The sequence below is a fragment of the Oncorhynchus mykiss genome, chromosome 7 (genome assembly GCF_057628025.1).
Source record: "Oncorhynchus mykiss isolate SJ-2025 chromosome 7, ASM5762802v1, whole genome shotgun sequence".
Taxonomy (NCBI): Eukaryota; Metazoa; Chordata; class Actinopteri; order Salmoniformes; family Salmonidae; genus Oncorhynchus; species Oncorhynchus mykiss.
Genome location: NC_143028.1, coordinates 81868485 through 81893340, shown reverse-complemented (window position 1 = coordinate 81893340; position 24856 = coordinate 81868485). Strand labels below are relative to the sequence as shown.

Below are 24856 nucleotides of genomic sequence, written 5' to 3'. Positions count from 1 at the left end.
ATTGGCTTGTCTGGCTGTATTCTGTTATGATGGTTTTCTGATGACCATCTAGCCCATTGGCTTGTCTGGCTGTATTATGTTATGATGGTTTTCTGATGACCATCTAGCCCATTGGTTTGTCTGGCTGTATTTTGACGCTCCACAATACAAGCACAATACAAGTTTCCGTTGGACGTCTGTGTACAATTGGACAATAAAGTCCATCTGTTTCTTCTAATGTGTCCGCAGGTGCAGTCCCTGCTGTCTGAGCTGCACTTCAAAGAGGCTGAGATGAACGAGATGAAGACTAAACTACAGAACGCAGAGAAAGGAAGGAAAGCAGTGGCTTCACCTGTCCCCAGAAACAGGTACCCAAACTCACACACCTGTCCCCAGAAACAGGTACCCAAACACACACACACCTGTCACCAGAAACAGGTTAACTGCTCTTCAGGTCGACCAGTCTTTCTGTATATGATATGTAATGAGATGATTGGACCAGAGAGCACACAGGAAAAGTATGCGGACCAATGATTTTCAGGCAGACATTAGGTATTTTCCAACCTGGGGAGGGTTAGCTATTGTCTTTATTTTGTTATGTTATGACTTTACAAAAATGCATCAGGGTTCTAGCCAAAGAATGTAAGAGAGGTACTGCTCTGCCTTGTAGACTGACTGCGCCATTTGACTTGATTTATTATTATATAAGGCAATATTTAGCTTTCGGGTTGCTGGAAATGGATAGATTGCAGGATTTTACAATATTTGCTCATTATTCTTGCACGCAGCTCTGTCAAGTTGGTTGTTGACAGTTGCTAGACTGACATTTTCAGGTCTTTGCCGTAGATTTTCTAGTCGATGTAAGTCCAAACTGTAACTCGGCCCCTCCCGAACATTCAATGTTGTCTTGGTTAAACAACTCCTGTTTAGATTTGGCCTTGTGTTTTAGGTTATCGTCCTGTTGAAAGGTGAATTCATCTCCCAGTGTCTGCTGGAAAGCAGACTGACCCAAGGTTTCCTGTAGGATTTTTCTTGTGCTTAGCTCTATTCTGTTTATCTAAACATTTTTAGTCTCGTCCTTGTTGATGACAAGCATACCAAATATATTAGGGAGGATGGGATCCACCCAAATCATTTGTGTTCCTACATCCTTTCACAGCATTATAAGGCTGCGTTGAGACAATGACTTATCAATGACCCAAACCCTGCTCAGTTAATCCCCACCATTGTGACACTGAGTCACCATAATGCTTCAGCAAATGTACATTATCCCAGGGGTGTTGGAAGACACAATGTAAGTAACCTAATGTATGTCCCTCTAACTGCCCTGAATGCCTCTGATCCCACAGCTATTGTATGCAGTAATCATGCGTCTATGAACCAGAGTGATACTGTTAGCACTGAGGCATGTGTGCCCTAGGAGGAAGTCCACTGTGTGCAGCTCACCCTGCAATAACATGAGCATGTCTACTTCTGCTATACTTCCCAGTAAAGCAATGAAAACAATCAAGCACCCCAGAAAAGTGCTAAAAATAGCCCCCGTAAACATATGTAGCTTAAAGAAACAAGGTTCATGAAGTCAATAATTTGCTAGTAACAGATGACATTCATATTCTGACTATCTCTGAAACTCACTTAGATAATTTCCTTTGATGATACAGTGGTAGCAATACATGGTTATAACATCTACAGAAAATACAGAAATTCCAATGGGGGCGGTGCTGTGGTCTATATTCAGAACTACTTTCCTGTAAAGCTTAGAGAGGATCTCATGTTAAATAATGTTGAGGTAATATGGCTACAGATTCATCTGCCTCACCTAAAGCCCCTTCTGGTGGTGGGAGGCTGCTATAGACCAAGTGCCAGCAGTCAGTATCTGGATAACATGTGTGAAATGCTTGATAATGAATTTGTTGACTCAGATGGTTCATTCATCACAAAACCCACTGATATTGCCAACTACTTTAATGATTTTTTTCATTGGGAAGATGAGCAAACTTAGGCATGACATGCCAGCAACAAATGCCGACACTACACGTCCATGTATATCTGATCTAATTACGAAAGACAAACATTGTCGTTTTGAATTTTAAAAATGCAGTGTGAAAGAGGTGCATTTCTGTTGTCTATCAACAATGACAAGCCCCCGGGGTCTGACAACTTGGATGGAAAATTACTGAGGATAATAGTGGACAATATTACATCTCCTATTTGCCACATCTATAAGCCTGCTAGAAAGTGTGTCCCCTCAGGCCTGGAGGGAAGCTAAAGTCATTCCACTACCTAAGAATAGTAAAGCCCCCTTTACTGGCTCAAATAGCTGACCAATCAGCCTGTTACCAACCCTTAGTAAACATCTGGGAAAAACGGTGTTTGACCAGATACAATGCTATTTTGCAGTAAACAAATTGACAACAGACTTTCAGCACGCTCATAGGGAAAGACCTTTCACATGCATGGCACTTACACAAATGACGGATGATTGGCTGAGATAAATTGATGATAAGAAGATTGTGGGGGCTGTCTTGTTAGACTTCAGCGTGGCTTTTGACATTATTTATCATAGTCTGCTGCTGGAAAAACGTATGAGTTATGCTTTTACACCCCCTGCTATAATGTGGATAAAGAGTTACCTGTCTAACAGAACACAGAGGGTGTTCTTTAATGGAAGCCTCTCTAACAAAATCCAAGTAGAATCAGGAATTCCTCAGGGCAGCTGTCTAGGCCCCTTACTTTTTACAGTCTTTACTAACGACATGCCAAAGACCCGTGTGTCTATGTATGATCACTCAAGGATCACTCAACACTATATACGTCAGCTACTACAGCGACTGAAATGACTGCAACACTTAACAAAGAGCTGCTGTTAGTTTCAGAATGGGTGGCAAGGAATAAGTTAGTCCTAAAAACAAAGCATTTTATTTGGGACAAATCATTCACTAAACCCTGAACCTCAACAAAATATTGTAATGAATAATATGGAAATTAAGCAAGTTGAGGTGACTAAACTGCTTGGAGTAACCCTGGATTGTAAACTATCATGGTCATAACATATTGATACAACAGTAGCTTAGATGGGGAGAAGTCTGTCCATAATAAAGCGCTGCCCTTCCTTCTTAACAGTACTATCAACAAGGCAACCATTAATAATATGCACGTAATCTCTCCTGACTGAAAGTGGAGGAGAGATTGACTTCATCACTACTTACATTCATGAGAGGAGTTGACATGTTGAATGCACCAAGCTGTCTGTTTGAACTACTACACACACAGCTCAGACACCCATCCTTACGCCACAAGACATGCCACCAGAGGTCTGTTTAAACTACTAACACACAGCTCAGACATCCATACATACCCCACAAGACATGCCACCAGAGGTCTTTTCAGACTCCCCAAGTATAGAACAGACTGTGGGAGGCGCACAGTACTACATAGAGCCAGGACTACATGGAACTAATGGGGATCCATAATAAACCCGAGGAAGAGTAGCTACTGCCTTGGCAGGAACTAATGGGGATCCATAATAAACCCCAGGAAGAGTAGCTGCTGCCTTGGCAGGAACTAATGGGGATCCATAATAAACCCCAGGATGAGTAGCTGCTGCCTTGGCAGGAACTAATGGGGATCCATATTAAACCCCAGGAAGAGTAGCTACTGCCTTGGCAGGAACTAATGGGGATCCATAATAAACCCCAGGAAGAGTAGCTACTGCCTTGGCAGGAACTAATGGGGATCCATAATAAACCCGAGGAAGAGTAGCTACTGCCTTGGCAGGAACTAATGGGGATCCATAATAAACCCCAGGAAGAGTAGCTGCTGCCTTGGCAGGAACTAATGGGGATCCATAATAAACCCCAGGATGAGTAGCTGCTGCCTTGGCAGGAACTAATGGGGATCCATAATAAACCCCAGGAAGAGTAGCTACTGCCTTGGCAGGAACTAATGGGGATCCATAATAAACCCCAGGAAGAGTAGCTACTGCCTTGGCAGGAACTAATGGGGATCCATATTAAACCCCAGGAAGAGTAGCTACTGCCTTGGCAGGAACTAATGGGGATCCATAATAAACCCCAGGAAGAGTAGCTACTGCCTTGGCAGGAACTAATGGGGATCCATATTAAACCCCAGGAAGAGTAGCTACTGCCTTGGCAGGAACTAATGGGGATCCATATTAAACCCCAGGAAGAGTAGCTACTGCCTTGGCAGGAACTAATGGGGATCCATAATAAACCCCAGGAAGAGTAGCTACTGCCTTGGCAGGAACTAATGGGGATCCATAATAAACCCCAGGAAGAGTAGCTACTGCCTTGGCAGGAACTAATGGGGATCCATAATAAACCCCAGGAAGAGTAGCTACTGCCTTGGCAGGAACTAGTAGGGATCCATAATAAACCCCAGGAAGAGTAGCTACTGCCTTGGCAGGAACTAATGGGGATCCATAATAAACCCCAGGAAGAGTAGCTACTGCCTTGGCAGGAACTAATGGGGATCCATAATAAACCCCAGGAAGAGTAGCTGCTGCCTTGGCAGGAACTAATGGGGATCCATAATAAACCCCAGGAAGAGTAGCTACTGCCTTGGCAGGAACTAATGGGGATCCATAATAAACCCCAGGAAGAGTAGCTGCTGCCTTGGCAGGAACTAATGGGGATCCATAATAAACCCCAGGATGAGTAGCTGCTGCCTTGGCAGGAACTAATGGGGATCCATAATAAACCCCAGGAAGAGTAGCTACTGCCTTGGCAGGAACTAATGGGGATCCATAATAAACCCCAGGAAGAGTAGCTACTGCCTTGGCAGGAACTAGTGGGGATCCATAATAAACCCCAGGAAGAGTAGCTACTGCCTTGGCAGGAACTAATGGGGATCCATAATAAACCCCAGGAAGAGTAGCTACTGCCTTGGCAGGAACTAATGGGGATCCATAATAAACCCCAGGAAGAGTAGCTACTGCCTTGGCAGGAACTAGTAGGGATCCATAATAAACCCCAGGAAGAGTAGCTACTGCCTTGGCAGGAACTAATGGGGATCCATAATAAACCCCAGGAAGAGTAGCTACTGCCTTGGCAGGAACTAATGGGGATCCATAATAAACCCCAGGAAGAGTAGCTGCTGCCTTGGCAGGAACTAATGGGGATCCATAATAAACCCCAGGAAGAGTAGCTACTGCCTTGGCAGGAACTAATGGGGATCCATAATAAACCCCAGGAAGAGTAGCTGCTGCCTTGGCAGGAACTAATGGGGATCCATAATAAACCCCAGGATGAGTAGCTGCTGCCTTGGCAGGAACTAATGGGGATCCATAATAAACCCCAGGAAGAGTAGCTACTGCCTTGGCAGGAACTAATGGGGATCCATAATAAACCCCAGGAAGAGTAGCTACTGCCTTGGCAGGAACTAGTGGGGATCCATAATAAACCCCAGGAAGAGTAGCTACTGCCTTGACAGGAACTAATGGGGATCCATAATAAACCCCAGGAAGAGTAGCTACTGCCTTGGCAGGAACTAATGGGGATCCATAATAAACCTCAGGAAGAGTAGCTACTGCCTTGGCAGGAACTAATGGGGATCCATAATAAACCCCAGGAAGTGTAGCTACTGCCTTGGCAGGAACTAATGGGGATCCATAATAAACCCCAGGAAGAGTAGCTGCTGCCTTGGCAGGAACTAGTGGGGATCCATAATAAACCCCAGGAAGAGTAGCTGCTGCCTTGGCAGGAACTAATGGGGATCCATAATAAATACAAATACCTATAAAATAATGCTTGAAAAGATGAAGAGTGGTACTCGGTGATGTGTTGGATTTAACCTAAACATAACGCTTTGTGTTCAGGACTTAAAGTTCATTTCTTTGCTGCATGTTTTGCAGTTTTACTTTAGTGCCTTATTGCAAACAGGATTCATGTTTTGGAATATGTTTTATTCTGTACAGGCTTCCTTCTTTTCACTCTGTCAATTATGTTCGTTTTGTGGAGTAACTACAATGTTATTTATCCATTTTCCGTTTTCTCCTATCACAGCTATTCAACTCTGTAACTGTTTTAAAGTCACCATTGGCCTCATGGTGAAATCCCTGAGGTGTTTCCTTCCTCTCCGGCAACTGAGTTAGGAAGGACGCCCGTATCTTTGTAGTGACTTGGTGGATTGATACACCATACAAAGTGTAATTAATAACTTCACCATGCTCAAAGGGATATTCAATGTCTGCAGTAGGTGCCCTTCTCTCTAATTCCACTTTGACATTATTGTGGGTAGGCCAGTGACACAAAATCTTAATTTAATAAAATGTTAAATTCAGGCCGCAACACAACAAAATGTGGAAAAAGTCAAGGGGTGTGAATACTTTGTGAAGGCGCTGTAAACATTCACTTCCGTTCTTCTCCTCTTTTCCCTGGCCTCTCTCACTCCCTCCATCTCACGGATCCAACACACTCTTAGGTGGTATGTCCCAAATTGCACCCTATTCCCTATATAGTGCACTAATTTTGAAACTCAATGTCTGTTTTTTTTTGTTGTTTTTTTTACCATCTACCAATAGGTGACCTTCTTTTTGAAGCATTGGAAAACCTCCCTGGTCTTTGTGGTTTGAATTGGTGTTTGAAATTCACTGCTTGACATAATTGTATGTGTACAGAAATTAGGTAGTCATTGAAAAATCATGTTAAACACTATTTCACACACAGTGAGTCCATGCAACTTATTATGTGATTTGCTAAGCATGTTTTCACTCCTGAACGTATATAGGCTTGGGGTTGAATACTTATTCACTCAAAACATTTCATCTCTTCATTTTTTTATACATGTTATACATTTACATTGTGTGTGTGTGTGTGTGTGTGTGTGTGTGTGTGTGTGTGTGTGTGTGTGTGTGTGTGTGTGCCACTGGCCTACACACACATCTCAATTTAATCCATTTTAAATTCAGGCTGTAACACAACAAACTGTGGGGAAAAAGTCACGAGCTGTGAACACTTTCTGAAGTAAGTCTGAAGTCTTTTCCCCATTCCCCCTCCACGTCTCCAGCCCCGGTCTGTCTGGTCCCACTGCCCTGCTGCAGGGTGCCGGTGGTGCCAGCAGCAGCCCTCGCTGTGTAGCCATTCCTGGAGGAACAGCCTTCATCACCAAGGAGACGTTTGGTGCCCAGCTGCCCTCTAGGTCAACGCCAGGCAAGACCCCGGGACCAGGACACCTCAGAGACGGTACAGATGATTGGCTAATCGCCTATGGATTATCACATTCCTACCTGCTCCTTCCATTTTAAACCATTGTGTTCCGGAGAGATGTAACATAATTGAAGCTCCTATTTGGTGTGATTAAGAAAATGTGTATCCCCCTCCGTTGCTATGACGACAAGCCACGTCTCAAGGCTACAAGTTCCACCTGTTACATTTAACTGGGGTCCAGTGTGACTGTTAGTTAGGCCCGTGTGACTGGTCCAGTGTGACTGTTAGTTAGGCCCGTCTGACTGGCCCAGTGTGACTGTTAGTTAGGCCCGTCTGACTGGGCCAGTGTGACTGTTAGTTAGGCCCGTCTGACTGGGCCAGTGTGACTGTTAGTTAGGCCCGTGTGAATGTTAGTTAGACCCGTCTGACTGGCCCAGTGTGACTGTTAGTTAGACCCGTCTGCCTGGCCCAGTGTGACTGTTAGTTAGACCCGTCTGACTGGCCCAGTGTGACTGTTAGTTAGACCCGTCTGACTGGGCCAGTGTGACTGTTAGTTAGACCCGTCTGACTTGCCCAGTGTGACTGTTAGTTAGACCCGTCTGACTGGCCCAGTGTGACTGTTAATTAGACCCGTCTGACTGGCCCAGTGTGACTGTTAGTTAGACCCGTCTGACTGGCCCAGTGTGACTGTTAATTAGACCCGTCTGACTGGCCCAGTGTGACTGTTAATTAGACCCGTCTGACTGGCCCAGTGTGACTGTTAGTTAGGTCCGTCTGACTGGCCCAGTGTGACTGTTAGTTAGGCCCGTCTGACTGGCCCAGTGTGACTGTTAGTTAGGCCCGTCTGACTGGCCCAGTGTGACTGTTGGTTAGGTCCGTCTGACTGGCTCAGTGTGAATGTTAGTTAGACCCGTCTGACTGGCCCAGTGTGACTGTTAGTTAGGCCCGTCTGACTGGCCCAGTGTGACTGTTGGTTAGGTCCGTCTGACTGGCCCAGTGTGAATGTTAGTTAGACCCGTCTGACTTGCCCAGTGTGACTGTTAGTTAGACCCGTCTGACTGGCCCAGTGTGACTGTTAGTTAGACCCGTCTGACTGGCCCAGTGTGACTGTTAGTTAGACCCGTCTGACTGGCCCAGTGTGACTGTTAGTTAGACCCGTCTGACTGGGCCAGTGTGACTGTTAGTTAGGCCCGTCTGACTGGCCCAGTGTGATTGTTAGTTAGGCCCGTCTGACTGGGCCAGTGTGACTGTTAGTTAGACCCGTCTGACTGGCCCAGTGTGACTGTTAGTTAGGCCCGTCTGACTGGCCCAGTGTCACTGTTAGTTAGGCCCGTCTGACTGGCCCAGTGTGACTGTTAGTTAGGCCCGTCTGACTGGCCCAGTGTGACTGTTAGTTAGGCCCGTCTGACTGGCCCAGTGTGACTGTTAGTTAGGTCCGTCTGACTGGCCCAGTGTGACTGTTAGTTAGACCCGTCTGACTGGCCCAGTGTGACTGTTAGTTAGGCCCGTGTGACTGGTCCAGTGTGACTGTTAGTTAGGCCCGTCTGACTGGCCCAGTGTGACTGTTAGTTAGGCCCGTCTGACTGGGCCAGTGTGACTGTTAGTTAGGCCCGTCTGACTGGGCCAGTGTGACTGTTAGTTAGGCCCGTGTGAATGTTAGTTAGACCCGTCTGACTGGCCCAGTGTGACTGTTAGTTAGACCCGTCTGCCTGGCCCAGTGTGACTGTTAGTTAGACCCGTCTGACTGGCCCAGTGTGACTGTTAGTTAGACCCGTCTAACTGAATGTTATTGACATGTTGTTTTTGTGTTCAGATGGAAAACAGTCCAGCGGCAGACAGGAAGTGACTCACTCAGACCCTTTTAACACATTTCAACCCTCTCATTATCAAGGTGAGTTTCTAGTTACCTAATCCTCAGTATAGTATCTATATATAGTTGTACTAGTTACCTAACCCTTAGTATAGTATCTATATATAGTTGTACTAGTTACCTAACCCTCAGTATAGTATCTATATATAGTTGTCCTAGTTACCTAACCCTCAGTCTCTTCTCTATATATAGTTGTACTAGTTACCTAACCCTCAGTCTCTTCCATATATATAGTTGTACTAGTTACCTAACCCTCAGTCTCTTCCATATATATAGTTGTACTAGTTACCTAACCCTCAGTATAGTATCTATATATAGTTGTACTAGTTACCTAACCCTCAGTCTCTTCTCTATATATAGTTGTACTAGTTACCTAACCCTCAGTCTCTTCCATATATATAGTTGTACTAGTTACCTAACCCTCAGTATAGTATCTATATATAGTTGTACTAGTTACCTAATCCTCAGTATAGTATCTATATATAGTTGTACTAGTTACCTAATCCTCAGTATAGTATCTATATATATATAGTTGTACTAGTTACCTAATCCTCAGTATAGTATCTATATATATAGTTGTACTAGTTACCTAATCCTCAGTATAGTATCTATATATATAGTTGTACTAGTTACCTAACCCTCAGTATAGTATCTACAGTGCCTTGCGAAAGTATTCGGCCCCCTTGAACTTTGCGACCTTTTGCCACATTTCAGGCTTCAAACATAAAGATATAAAACTGTATTTTTTTTGTGAAGAATCAACAACGAGTGGGACACAATCATGAAGTGGAACGACATTTATTGGATATTTCAAACTTTTTTAACAAATCAAAAACTGAAAAATTGGGCGTGCAAAATTATTCAGCCCCCTTAAGTTAATACTTTGTAGCGCCACCTTTTGCTGCGATTACAGCTGTAAGTCGCTTGGGGTATGTCTCTATCAGTTTTGCACATCGAGAGACTGACATTTTTTCCCATTCCTCCTTGCAAAACAGCTCGAGCTCAGTGAGGTTGGATGGAGAGCATTTGTGAACAGCAGTTTTCAGTTCTTTCCACAGATTCTCGATTGGATTCAGGTCTGGACTTTGACTTGGCCATTCTAACACCTGGATATGTTTATTTTTGAACCATTCCATTGTAGATTTTGCTTTATGTTTTGGATCATTGTCTTGTTGGAAGACAAATCTCCGTCCCAGTCTCAGGTCTTTTGCAGACTCCATCAGGTTTTCTTCCAGAATGGTCCTGTATTTGGCTCCATCCATCTTCCCATCAATTTTAACCATCTTCCCTGTCCCTGCTGAAGAAAAGCAGGCCCAAACCATGATGCTGCCACCACCATGTTTGACAGTGGAGATGGTGTGTTTGGCTGTGTTGCTTTTACGCCAAACATAACGTTTTGCATTGTTGCCAAAAAGTTCAATTTTGGTTTCATCTGACCAGAGCACCTTCTTCCACATGTTTGGTGTGTCTCCCAGGTGGCTTGTGGCAAACTTTAAACAACACTTTTTATGGATATCTTTAAGAAATGGCTTTCTTCTTGCCACTCTTCCATAAAGGCCAGATTTGTGCAATATACAACTGATTGTTGTCCTATGGACAGAGTCTCCCACCTCAGCTGTAGATCTCTGCAGTTCATCCAGAGTGATCATGGGCCTCTTGGCTGCATCTCTGATCAGTCTTCTCCTTGTATGAGCTGAAAGTTTAGAGGGACGGCCAGGTCTTGGTAGATTTGCAGTGGTCTGATACTCCTTCCATTTCAATATTATCGCTTGCACAGTGCTCCTTGGGATGTTTAAAGCTTGGGAAATCTTTTTGTATCCAAATCCGACTTTAAACTTCTTCACAACAGTATCTCGGACCTGCCTGGTGTGTTCCTTGTTCTTCATGATGCTCTCTGCGCTTTTAACGGACCTCTGAGACTATCACAGTGCAGGTGCATTTATACGGAGACTTGATTACACACAGGTGGATTGTATTTATCCTCATTAGTCATTTAGGTCAACATTGGATCATTCAGAGATCCTCACTGAACTTCTGGAGAGAGTTTGCTGCACTGAAAGTAAAGGGGCTGAATAATTTTGCACGCCCAATTTTTCAGTTTTTGATTTGTTAAAAAAGTTTGAAATATCCAATAAATGTCGTTCCACTTCATGATTGTGTCCCACTTGTTGTTGATTCTTCACAAAAAAATACAGTTTTATATCTTTATGTTTGAAGCCTGAAATGTGGCAAAAGGTCGCAAAGTTCAAGGGGGCCGAATACTTTCGCAAGGCACTGTATATAAAGTTGTACTAGTTACCTAACCCTCAGTATAGTATCTATATATAGTTGTACTAGTTACCTAACCCTCAGTATAGTATCTATATATAGTTTGACTAGTTACCTAACCCTCAGCATAGTATCTAGGGTTAGGTAACTGTTAACTGTTGTCTGGTTCTCTGTGTTGGTGGGGACACCATGTTCTCTGTGTTGGTAGGGACACCATGTTGACTGTTCTCTGTGTTGGTGGGGACACCATGTTAACTGTTCTCTGTGTTCGTGGGGACACCATGTTAACTGGTTCTCTGTGTTGGTGGGGACACCATGTTGACTGTTCTCTGTGTTGGTGGGGACACCACGTTAACTGTTCTCTGTGTTGGTGGGGACACCATGTTGACTGTTCTCTGGTTCTCTGTGTTGGTGGGGACACCATGTTGACTGTTCTCTGTGTTGGTGGGGACACCATGTTAACTGGTTCTCTATGTTGGTGGGGACACCATGTTGACTTTTCTCTGTGTTGGTGGGGACACCATGTTGATTGTTCTCTGTGTTGGTGGGGACACCATGTTAACTGTTCTCTGTATTGGTGGGGACACCATGTTAACTGTTCTCTGGTTCTCTGTGTTGGTGGGGACACCATGTTGACTGTTCTCTGGTTCTCTGTGTTGGTGGGGACACCATGTTAACTGGTTCTCTGTGTTGGTGGGGACACCATGTTAACTGTTCTCTGTGTTCGTGGGGACACCATGTTAACTGGTTCTCTGTGTTGGTGGGGACACCATGTTAACTGTTCTCTGTGTTGGTGGGGACACCATGTTAACTGGTTCTCTGTGTTGGTGGGGACACCATGTTGACTGTTCTCTGTGTTGGTGGGGACACCATGTTAACTGTTCTCTGTGTTGGTGGGGACACCATGTTAACTGTTCTCTGTGTTGGTGGGGACACCATGTTGACTGTTCTCTGTGTTGGTGGGGACACCATGTTAACTGTTCTCTGTGTTGGTGGGGACACCATGTTGACTGTTCTCTGGTTCTTTGCGTAGGCTCAGTGCTGTTAAGTCTGCTGTTACAGCATCCTTTAGACCCCAGCAGTCTGGGTCTGGGTCACCTGCTCTGCATCAGCCCTGACGCACTACCTGGTCTCCTGACCAACACCTGTCTCAGCTCGTAAGACCCCCCCCCCATCATCCTCATTACGCTGGTTTTATTTCACTGTGTTTTTTGTTTGATGCAGTCACTGAGTCATTTAACACTGTGCCCACCCTTACAGAGGGTCTTCGGTTGGCTCCAGTTCCTCCTCGACAGAACCCAGGCTTGTTCCCCACCACAACAAGCCCCACAGCCAGCAGCCGCGCTTCAAATACTATCAGAACCTGGCCCTGTCTGGCCTCAACATGATGGCCCTGCCCAGACACCACACTGCCTTGCCTCCTGAGGACCCGCCCAACCCGAACCCTTCCCACTCTGCCCCTGCCCTGAAAAACAATACCAGGTCCTGTCCTGGTGCTGTCCACCTCCTCCCTCTCCTCGACTACCACATCGGTCTGTTCTGCCAGAGTCTGGAGGCTATCGCCCTGGACGGCTCAGGGACAGGGTCTGGTAAGAGGACCCTGAGAGGGAGCTCTCTGTCCGGGTCGTCGGACGGCAGCCTGGCCTCCAGCGTGGAGGATTCCCTAGGCAGTCAGGAGGAGTTTGCCCTGGCAGCCCTGAAGGCCCTGCATCATACTGTGGCCCAGAGCTCTGAGGTCGTGAACACCCTGCTGGCCCTAACGCCTGGAGCAGAGGGGAGCCCTCCACAGGGTAACAGTAGACACGGGTATGTATGATTTGAACATTTTAATGTCCCGAATGAGGAAATTCAATACGACACTTTTTAAAAACACAACAGATAAGCAGCGCGTTGCGCTACGGTCGGCAGGCTGAATGTGTGCAACATGCTATAATACATACGATACACAATTCAGGTTTTAAAGGGCTTGATCTTTTTTGCGTGTTTGAAGCATTTCATTTCATTGTATCGGTCTTGAGAAAGGCCACAGTGTACACTCTAACCACTAGACTACCTGCCTCCTCTACACTCTAACCACTAGGCTACCTGCCACGTATACACTCTAACCACTAGGCTACCTGCCACCTCTACACTCTAACCACTAGGCTACCTGCCACCTCTACACTCTAACCACTAGGCTACCTGCCTCCTCTACACTCTAACCACTAGACTACCTACCACCTCTACACTCTAACCACTAGGCTACCTGCCTCCTCTACACTCTAACCACTAGGCTACCTGCCGCCTCTACACTCTAACCACTAGGCTACCTGCCACGTCTACACTCTAACCACTAGGCTACCTGCCTCCTCTACACTCTAACCACTAGGCTACCTACCTCCTCTACACTATAACCACTAGGCTTCCCTGCCTCCTCTACACTTTAACCACTAGGCTACCTGCCTCCTCTACACTCTAACCACTAGGCTACCTGCCACCTCTACACTCTAACCACTAGGCTACCTGCCACCTCTACACTCTAACCACTAGGCTACCTGCCACCTCTACACTCTAACCACTAGGCTACCCTGCCTCCTCTAACCACTAGACTACCTGCCTCCTCTAACCACTAGACTACCTGCCTCCTCTACACTCTAACCACTAGGCTACCCTGCCACCTCCGCACTCTAACCACTAGGCTACCTGCCTCCTCTACACTCTAACCACTAGGCTACCTGCCACCTCTACACTCTAACCACTAGGCTACCCTGTCACCTCGACACTCTAACCACTAGGCTACCCTGCCTCCTCTACACTCTAACCACTAGGCTACCTGCCTCCTCTACACTCTAACCACTAGGCTACCTACCTCCTCTACACTCTAACCACTACGCTACCTGCCTCCTCTACACTCTAACCACTAGACTACCTGCCGCCCCTACACTCTAACCACTAGGCTACCTGCCGCCCCTACACTCTAACCACTAGGCTACCCTGCCGCCTCTACACTCTAACCACTAGGCTACCTGCCACGTCTACACTCTAACCACTAGGCTACCCTGCCGCCTCTACACTCTAACCACTAGGCTACCTGCCTCCTCTACACTCTAACCACTAGGCTACCTGCCTCCTCTACACTCTAACCACTAGGCTACCTACCTCCTCTACACTATAACCACTAGGCTACCCTGCCTCCTCTACACTCTAACCACTAGGCTACCTGCCTCCTCTACACTCTAACCACTAGGCTACCTGCCACCTCTACACTCTAACCACTAGGCTACCCTGCCGCCTCTACACTCTAACCACTAGGCTACCCTGCCGCCTCTACACTCTAACCACTAGGCTACCCTGCCGCCTCTACACTCTAACCACTAGGCTACCCTGCCACCTCGACACTCTAACCACTAGGCTACCCTGCCTCCTCTACACTCTAACCACTAGACTACCCTGCCACCTCCACACTCTAACCACTAGGCTACCTGCCTCCTCTACACTCTAACCACTAGGCTACCCTGCCACCTCGACACTCTAACCACTAGGCTACCCTGCCTCCTCTACACTCTAACCACTAGGCTACCTGCCACCTCTACACTCTAACCACTACGCTACCTGCCTCCTCTACACTCTAACCACTAGACTACCTGCCGCCCCTACACTCTAACCACTAGGCTACCTGCCGCCCCTACACTCTAACCACTAGGCTACCCTGCCGCCTCTACACTCTAACCACTAGGCTACCTGCCACGTCTACACTCTAACCACTAGGCTACCTGCCTCCTCTACACTCTAACCACTAGGCTACCTACCTCCTCTACACTATAACCACTAGGCTTCCCTGCCTCCTCTACACTCTAACCACTAGGCTACCTGCCTCCTCTACACTCTAACCACTAGGCTACCTGCCACCTCTACACTCTAACCACTAGGCTACCTGCCTCCTCTACACTCTAACCACTAGGCTACCTGCCACCTCTACACTCTAACCACTAGGCTACCTGCCACCTCTACACTCTAACCACTAGGCTACCCTGCCTCCTCTAACCACTAGACTACCTGCCTCCTCTACACTCTAACCACTAGGCTACCCTGCCACCTCCGCACTCTAACCACTAGGCTACCTGCCTCCTCTACACTCTAACCACTAGGCTACCTGCCACCTCTACACTCTAACCACTAGGCTACCCTGCCTCCTCTAACCACTAGGCTACCCTGCCGCCTCTACACTCTAACCACTAGGCTACCCTGCCACCTCGACACTCTAACCACTAGGCTACCCTGCCTCCTCTACACTCTAACCACTACGCTACCTGCCTCCTCTACACTCTAACCACTAGACTACCTGCCGCCCCTACACTCTAACCACTAGGCTACCTGCCGCCCCTACACTCTAACCACTAGGCTACCCTGCCACCTCTACACTCTAACCACTAGGCTACCTGCCACGTCTACACTCTAACCACTAGGCTACCCTGCCGCCTCTACACTCTAACCACTAGGCTACCTGCCACGTCTACACTCTAACCACTAGGCTACCCTGCCACCTCTACACTCTAACCACTAGGCTACCTGCCACCTCTACGCTCTAACCACTAGGCTACCTGCCACGTCTACACTCTAACCACTAGGCTACCTGCCACGTCTACACTCTAACCACTAGGCTACCCTGCCACCTCTACACTCTAACCACTAGGCTACCCTGCCACCTCTACACTCTAACCACTAGGCTACCTGCCACCTCTACACTCTAACCACTAGGCTACCTGCCACCCCTACACTCTAACCACTAGGCTACCTGCCGCCCCTACCCTCTAACCACTAGGCTACCTGCCGCCCCTCTAACCACTAGGCCACCTGCCGCCCCTCTAACCACTAGGCTACCTGCCGCCCCTCTAACCACTAGGCTACCTGCCGCCCCTCTAACCACTAGGCTACCTGCCTCCTCTAACCACTAGGCTACCTGCCTCCCCTCTAACCACTAGGCCACCTGCCACCCCCCTCTAACCACTAGGCTACCTGCCGCCCCTCTAACCACTAGGCTACCTGCCACCCCTCTAACCACTAGGCTACCTGCCTCCCCTCTAACCACTAGGCCACCTGCCACCCCCCTCTAACCACTAGGCTACCTGCCGCCCCTCTAACCACTAGGCTACCTGCCACCCCTCTAACCACTAGGCTACCTGCCTCCCCTCTAACCACTAGGATACCTGCCACCTCTACACTCTAACCACTAGGCTACCTGCCACCCCTCTAACCACTAGGCTACCTGCCTCCTCTACACTCTAACCACTAGGCTACCTGCCTCCTCTACACTCTAACCACTAGGATACCTGCCTCCCACTCTAACCACTAGGCTACCTGCCTCCTCTACACTCTAACCACTAGGATACCTGCCTCCCACTCTAACCACTAGGCTACCTGCCTCCTCTACACTCTAACCACTAGGCTACCTGCCACCCCTCTAACCACTAGGCTACCTGCCTCCTCTACACTCTAACCACTAGGCTACCTGCCTCCTCTACACTCTAACCACTAGGATACCTGCCTCCCACTCTAACCACTAGGCTACCTGCCACCTCTACACTCTAACCACTAGGCTACCTGCCACCTCTACACTCTAACCACTAGGCTACCTGCCACCTCTACACTCTAACCACTAGGCTACCTGCCGCCCCGGTCTCTAGTCTGTGTTAGACCTATTCATGTCCTTTAAGGGCAGCCTGTGAGGCTCTCTGCTTGGTCCACATACTTATTAAGATAGTGACTATATGTTATAACGTTTTGTTTAATTGATTCTATGGATCCCAGGACTCCCTGGAAAACAGTGTCTAGTGTTCCTGAGTGGACGATCCTGGCTAAATTAATCATTTTTATTTACCAACAGGCCCATCCTGGCCTCAGGCCTGGCCCCCCTGCTGCCTGACACCTCCATCCAGCCTGGGACTTCTAGAACCTCTGAGACCCCAGTAGATGGCACCAGAGAGGGTCCGGCCCTCCACCCTCTCCTCAGGAAGCTCCTTCAGCTGTCAGACCCCTCCTTCTCCACCAGCGCTTTTCAGAGGGAGGCCCTGGTGCCCAGCAGTCTGACGGCTCTCAACATGCTGCTGGAGAGAGCACAGGAGCGGCAGCTTTCCAGGCAAGTCCTTAGATTCTTCCCAAATGGCACCCTATCCCCTATATAGTGCACTACTTTGGACCCGAGCCCTGGTTCAAAGTAGTGCACTATGTAGGGAATAGGGTGCCATTTTGGATGCATTCTCTTTAATGCAGAAAATAAAGGACATTGACTGTCTAGTTTAGTTAATCTTCTTATATAAGCAAGTAAGACTGCTCTCTTTTAGTTTTGAGAGCTTTGATTTATTGTCAAATGATTGTTCAATCTTCAAATCATTTAAATGTTTCCAAGTCTGTGAGTTTTATTTTATGGTATGAGTGAAGGAAGGAAGGAAGTGAACGGGAATTTCCTACCTTGATCTGATATGTAATGACGTCTCCTGGCTACAGGTTCCTGTGTTGTCTAGTCAGGTCAGGCTCTGTCACAGCCGGCCGCGACCGGGAGACCCATGGGGAGGGTTAGGGGAGGGTTTGGCCGGCAGGGATGTCCTTGTCCCATCGCGCACTAGCGACTCCTGTGGCTGACCGTGCGCAGTGCAAGCTGACATGGTCGCCAGGTGTACGGTGTTTCCTCCGACACATTGGTGCGGCTGGCTTCCGGGTTAAACGGGCATTGTATCAAGAAGCATGGCTCCGAGTCCGTACGGGAGTTGCAGCGATGAGACAAGACTGTAACTAGCAATTGGTTAACACAAAATTGGGTTTCTAAAGTGGTTAAATGTATAGATATTGTAACCCCCCCCCCCTAAACTCAAAATGCAGAATAATGCCTGGCTGGATGAGGGCTGGGCCACGAACGTAAAACTCGTAAAACTGACTATCCTACCGATCCTTGACTTTGGCGATGTCATTTACAAAATAGCCTCCAACACTCTACTCAGCAAACTGGATGCCGTCTGTCACAGTGCCATCTGTTTTGTCACCAAGCCCCATATACTACCCACCACTGTGACCTGTATGCTCTCGTTGGCTGGTCCTCTCTTCATATTTGTCGCCAACCCCACTGGCTCCAGGTTATCTATAAGTCTTTGCTAGGTAGGTAGGTATCTCAGCTCACTGGTCACCATAGCAGCACCCACCTGTAGCACATGCTCCAGCAGGTATATTTCACTGGTTACCCCCAAAGCCAATTCCTCCTTTGGCCGCCTTTCCTTCCAGTTCTCTGCTGCCAGTGACTGGAATGAAATGCAAAAATCGCTGAAGCCGGAGACGTATATCTCCCTCACTAACTTTATGTATCAGCTGTCAGAGCAGCTCACAGATCACTGCACCTGTAAATAGCCTATCTATCTACCTCATCCCCATATTGTATTTATTTATCTTGCTCCTTTGCACCCCAGTATCTCTACTTGCACATTCATCTTCTGCTCATCTATCATTCCAGTGTTTAATTGCTATATTGTAATTACTTCACCACTATGGCCTATTTATTTCCTTACCTCCCTAATCTTACCTCATTTGCACACACTGTAGATAGACTTTTCTATTGTGTTGTTGACTGTACGTTTGTTTATTCCATGTGTAACTCTGAGTTGTTGTATTTCTCGCACTGCTTTGCTTTATCTTGGCCAGGTCGCAGTTGTAAATGAGAACTTGTTCTCAACTGGCCTACCTGGTTAAATAAAGGTGTTCTCAACTGGCCTACCTGGTTAAATAAAGGTGAAATAAATCAAATAAAAAACTATATTGCAAGATCTGATATTGTTCAAATTTGAATAAAACTAGTCCGTTGCCTGCGCTGCTCAAACAAACAGCATGAGAATATCGTAATGCATCTAGGAAATATAAATCCAATAGGTGGAAATGTCATCTATTCATATTTTGGTAGCGGATTAATAGACAACTTTCCAAGTCACGTGCTCTCATTCATGCTGTTATGGTCCTGCCGGACAACAATGCATACACCACCACAGATGATATTTGGGGCCACCACGGATGATATTTGGGGCCACCACGGATGATATTTGGGGCCACCACGGATGATATTTGGGGCCACCACGGATGATATTTGGGGCCACCACGGATGATATTTGGGGCCACCACGGATGATATTTGGGGCCACCACGGATGATATTTGGGGCCACCACGGATGATATTTGGGGCCACCACGGATGATATTTGGGGCCACCACGGATGATATTTGGGGCCACCACGGATGATATTTGGGGCCACCACGGATAATCTTTGGGGCCACCACAGATGATCTTTGGGGCCACCACAGATGATCTTTGGGGCCACCCTGGATTTTACCTCAAATCCAATATGGCTGCCATAATACCATTTGATGGAAGTCAAAATCACCTGTAATTATGATTTTTTTTGTTGTAGATGAGGCATTTTTTCCCCCAGAAATATATGAAAACTGTTTTAGTGTAAATCAATTTCATTCTGAATCAAATATGGACAACATAATTACACTAAGACACATTTGCTTTTACATATATAAATTGTCCTGGTTTATTTAGTATTTAGTCTTTAAAAGGATTTGAATACGTCTCTATATAACTAGGACTAGGAGTGGCACTGCCGTGCCTCTGTTGTGTTTTGAAGTAGATGAAGCCAACTAGCTGTTCATGTTGTTCACAACACAAGCACATAGTAGAGTAACCAAGGTACAGGAAAATAACCTGTAACACAACAGCCAGCCACTCTGGCAGCGTTTATGTACAACTATGACCCCTCTTTCACCCACTGAAACTAAGTGGACAAGGTCTCTGAGGTGACCAGGACATGAGTGTGTCCTAACAGGATGAGGAGACAGAGTAGCCAGTAGTGTTTGCAGTTCTGGGACCTGACCAGGTTACACAGATAACAGTAGTGGTTGTAGTTCTGGGCAAGCTACAGCAACAAGAGCAGTATACTTCCTGTATGGCTGGGAGGGTATTGGGTCTGTGTGGTGATCAGTTTCCGTTTCTACAACAGTTGGGTGCTGGCACTCAGCAGATGCAGCTTGCATACCAACGAGACCCATTTATTTATGTTTTATTTCACCTTTATTTAACCAGGTAGGCCAAAATTCACCCAACTTATTGTGGGAAGCTTGTGGAAGACTACCCGAAACGTTTGACCCAAGTTAAACAATTTAAAGGCAATGCTACCAAATATTAATTGGTAGCAAATACTAAGAAATAAGAGCCTTAGGTCATTAATATGGCCAAATCCGGAAACTATCATTTTGAAAACGAAAAGTTTATTATTTCAGTGAAATACGGAACCGTTCTGTATTTTATCTAACGGGTGGCATCCCTTAGTCTAAATATTGCTGTTACATTGCACAACCTTCAATGATTGTGATTTTTTTCACGAATGCACTTTTGTTAAATCATCCCCTGTTTGGCGAAGTTGAAATAGGCTGTGATTCGATGATAAATTAACAGGCACCACTTTGATTATATGCAACGCAGGACAAGCCAGTTAACTTCTTATGGCTGCAATCCATTACTAAAAAGATTTATATTCATGAAATCACAAGTCCAATATAGCAAAACACAGCTTAGCCTTTTGTTAATCCACCTCTCGTGTCAGATTTTGAAAATATGCTTTACAGCGAAAGCAATCCAAGCGTTTGTGTAAGTTTATCGATCGCTCGACAAAACATTATGTACACCTAGCATCAGGTAGCTTGGTCACGAAAATCAGAAAAGCAATCAAATTAATCGTTTACCTTTGATGATCTTCGGATGTTTTCACTCACGAGACTCCCAGTTAGACAACAAATGTTCCTTTTGTTCCATAAAGATTCTTTTTTTTATCCAAAATACCTCCGTTTGTTGTGTGCGTTATGTTCAGAAATCCACAGGAAAGAGCGGTCACGACACCGCAGAATTCCAAATAGTATCCGTAATGTCCACAGAAACATGTCAAATGTTTTTTATAATCAATCCTCAGGTTGTTTTTAAAATATATAATTGATACTATATCAGTAGGAGAGGGAAAGGCAATGGCTGCCCAAACTCTGTTGCACATACAAAACGCTGCTGGCACCCGGCCATACAATGACGCGATGTGATCTTTCTCGCTCATTTTTCAAAATAAAAGCCTGAAACTATGTCTAAAGACTGTTGACACATTGAGGAAGCGATAGGAAAGGAATCTGGTTGATATCCCTTTTAAATGGAGCAAAGGCAGGCTATGGAACATGGAGTTTTCAAAATAGAAGCCACTTCCTGGTTTGATTTTCCTCAGGGTTTCGCCTGCAATATCAGTTCTGTTATACTCACAGACAATCTTTTGACAGTTTTGGAAACTTTAGAGTGTTTTCTATCCAATACTAATAATAATATGCATATATTAGCGACTGAGGAGGAGGCTGTTTACTTTGGGCACCTTATTCATCCAAGCTCCCCAGCCATAAGAAGTTAACCTAGTAATATCATCAGCCATGCGTAGTTAACTAGTGATTATGTTAAGATGTAATGTTTTTTTATAAGATAAGTTTAATGCTAGCTAACAACTTACCTCGGCTCCTTGCATCCACAAGGTCCTTTTCGACGCTGCACTCGCGTAACAGGTGGTCAGCCTGCCACTCAGTTTCCTGTGGATTGCAATGTAATCAGCCATAAGCGGCGTCCAAAAAGGCCGATGACCGATTGTCACGACGCCGATTAATTGGTCGACCACTAGTTCAGACCCAGGGCCCCGAGCTTAATGATCAGCTTGGAGTGTATTAAGGCTGAGCTGTTGTCAATGAGGTAGGTAACATAGGTATTTCTCTTGTCCAGGTGGGAAAGGGCAGTGTGGCAATTGCGTTGTCCGTGGATCTGTTGGGGCGGTATACAAATTGTAATGAGTCTAGGGTGTCGGGTAAGGTGGAGGTGATATGATTCTTAACTAGATTCTCAAAGCACTTCAGGATGACAGAAATGAATGCTGAATGGCTGAAAGTCATTTAGTTCAGTTACCTTTACTTTCTTGGGTACAGGAACAATGATCTTGAACATCTTGAACCAAGTGGATACAACAGACTGAATAGGGAGAGATTGAAAACGTCTGTAAACACTCCAGCATGCTGGTCTGTGCATCCTCTGAGTATGAGGCTTGGGATGCCATTCTGGGCCAGCAGCCTTGCGAGGGTTAACACGCTTAAATGACTTACCCACATCAACCACGGAGAATGAGAGCACACAATCCTTGTGAGCATTGGGGGGGTCCACGTCAGCGGCTCAATGTTTTCCTTGAAGCAGGCAAAGAAGGGGTTTTTCTTGCCTGGGAGCGAGGCGTCGGGGTGTCCACGACGTGGCTGGTTTTCCCGTGATTGTCTGGAGTCCCTGCCACATACGTGTCGTGTCTGAGCCGCTGAATTACGTTCGAAACGTCACAGTGAGAACAACATCCTCTATGCACTTCCTGATGAACCCAGTCACTGAGTTGGTGTATACATCTATACTATTCTCAGAGGTGACCCGAACGTTTCCCAGTTCGCGTGATCAAAACATAGATTCCGATTTGTCAGAACAATGTTGGAACAGTCCTTACCACGGGAGGAGCAGAATGGAGGTGTGATCTGATTTGCTGGAAGGGAGGGCGGGACAGGGCCTTGCGGCCGTCCCAGATGGGAGTGTAGCAATGTTCCAGAGTCCGTGTTGCGCATCTATCCATCACAGGAGATGTGTTGATAGAGTTTCGGTAGCATTTTCCTCAGATTTATTTTTATTGAAGTCCCCAGTTACAATAAATGCGGCATCGGGATATGCGACTTCCTGTTTGCACATAGTCCAGTGGAGTTCCTTGAGAGCCGTCGTGGTGTCTTCTTGGGGGGGAAATATACACGGCAGTGACGATGACCGATGAAAATGATCTTGAGAGGTAATGCGGTTGGCATTTCACGGTGAGGTATTCCAGATCGGGAGAACAAAGGGACTTGGGTTTGTGTACATTATCACAATTACACCATGAGTAGTTAATCATGAAACAAACCCCTCCGCTTCCTTTTTCCCAGAGAGTTCTTTCTTACTGTCTTGCGCGATGGATGGAGAACCCTGCTGGCTGAATGGCACTATATCCGGAGAGAGCCATGATTCCCTACAACGGAGTATGTTTACAGTCCTTGATGTCACTCTGGAAGGAGATCCTCGCCCTGAGCTCGTCTACTTTATTGTCCAGGGACTAAATGTTATCGGGTAATAATTCTCTGAAGGGGTGGATGGTATGCACGCCGCCTGAGTGACTTGGGCCAACTCCTTCTACCTCTTCTCCGGCGTTTTGATGCAGCCCCTCAGGATGAAAAGAGCTGGAAGTTCAAACAAAGGATTTCTGGTGACCGCCAATCTATTATCCAAACGTTCTTTCCTGCTGTCGGTAATAATACAAGAAATCTTCTGAGCAAATAATGTCTGAAACAACAACAAAGAATACACCCTTTAATGGTATTTTGGCAGCCATATTGGATTTTGGATGCCATAATGGGATTTAGAGCAGAGGATGCTGGTGGGAGGACCTACAGGAGGACGGGTTCATTGTAATGGCTGGAATGGAATCAATGGAAAGGAGTCAAACGTGTGTTCCATACAGAATGTTTGTGTTTGATACCCTTCCATCGGTTTCATTCCAACCAACAGAATGAACCTGTCCTCCTATAGCTCCTCCCACCTGCCTTCTCTGATTTGGAGTCGAGTCTTAGGGGCGCACCCTAACGTAATTGCAAGAGGTTGAACATGTAAAATCGACAGAGAAACATTTGACTGAAAATAATCGATAGTTTTCACTGTCTCAGCCCACTTGTTTTTCTTGGAGATGATTTTTAGATTAATAGCCACATCATAAAATGCGTAAAAAATTTAAAATATAGCAGGGAATAAAGTAAAAATTGGACTTGGAAAGTTGCCTGTTAATCAGCTACCAAAAAAGTCAAGCTTACGTTTATCATAAATCTCCATAGTTAATATTTCCTCCTATTGCATCTCTGTGTTTACAGGTCAATATTAACTAGATGCAGTAAGATATATATCCTCATGCTGTCTGTTTGTTTGGCGTAGACAATTGACTACTTCTACTCAACATTTTTGCTGTTTATCAGATCTTGTAATATTGGGTTCTATATTGAGCTTATGTGGCCCACTCCTCATCCAACCAGGCATTATTTTGCATGTCAAATCAAATTTTATTGGTCACATACACATGGTTAGCAGATGTTATTGGTCACATACACATGGTTAGCAGATGTTTTTGGTCACATACACATGGTTAGCAGATGTTATTGGTCACATACACATGGTTAGCAGATGTTATTGGTCACATACACATGGTTAGCAGATGTTATTGGTCACACACACATGGTTAGCAGATGTTTTTGGTCACATACACATGGTTAGCAGATGTTATTGGTCACATACACATGGTTAGCAGATGTTATTGGTCACATACACATGGTTAGCAGATGTTATTGGTCACATACACATGGTTAGCAGATGTTATTGGTCACATACACATGGTTAGCAGATGTTAATGGTCACATACACATGGTTAGCAGATGTTAATGGTC

The 24856-nt window shown here is 46.1% G+C and overlaps 1 protein-coding gene across 1 annotated transcript in view; it reads left to right on the top strand.

Annotated features, from left to right (window-relative positions):
• atrip (ATR interacting protein) overlaps window positions 1–24856 on the top strand; it is a 47207-nt gene that overhangs the window by 11140 nt on the left and 11211 nt on the right. The window contains exons 4-9 of the mRNA XM_036984286.2: window positions 229–347; window positions 7006–7181; window positions 8959–9036; window positions 12317–12440; window positions 12544–13089; window positions 17147–17398. Of these exons, the coding sequence (XP_036840181.2) occupies window positions 229–347; window positions 7006–7181; window positions 8959–9036; window positions 12317–12440; window positions 12544–13089; window positions 17147–17398 (1295 nt within the window). The remainder of the gene's footprint in view (window positions 1–228; window positions 348–7005; window positions 7182–8958; window positions 9037–12316; window positions 12441–12543; window positions 13090–17146; window positions 17399–24856) is intronic.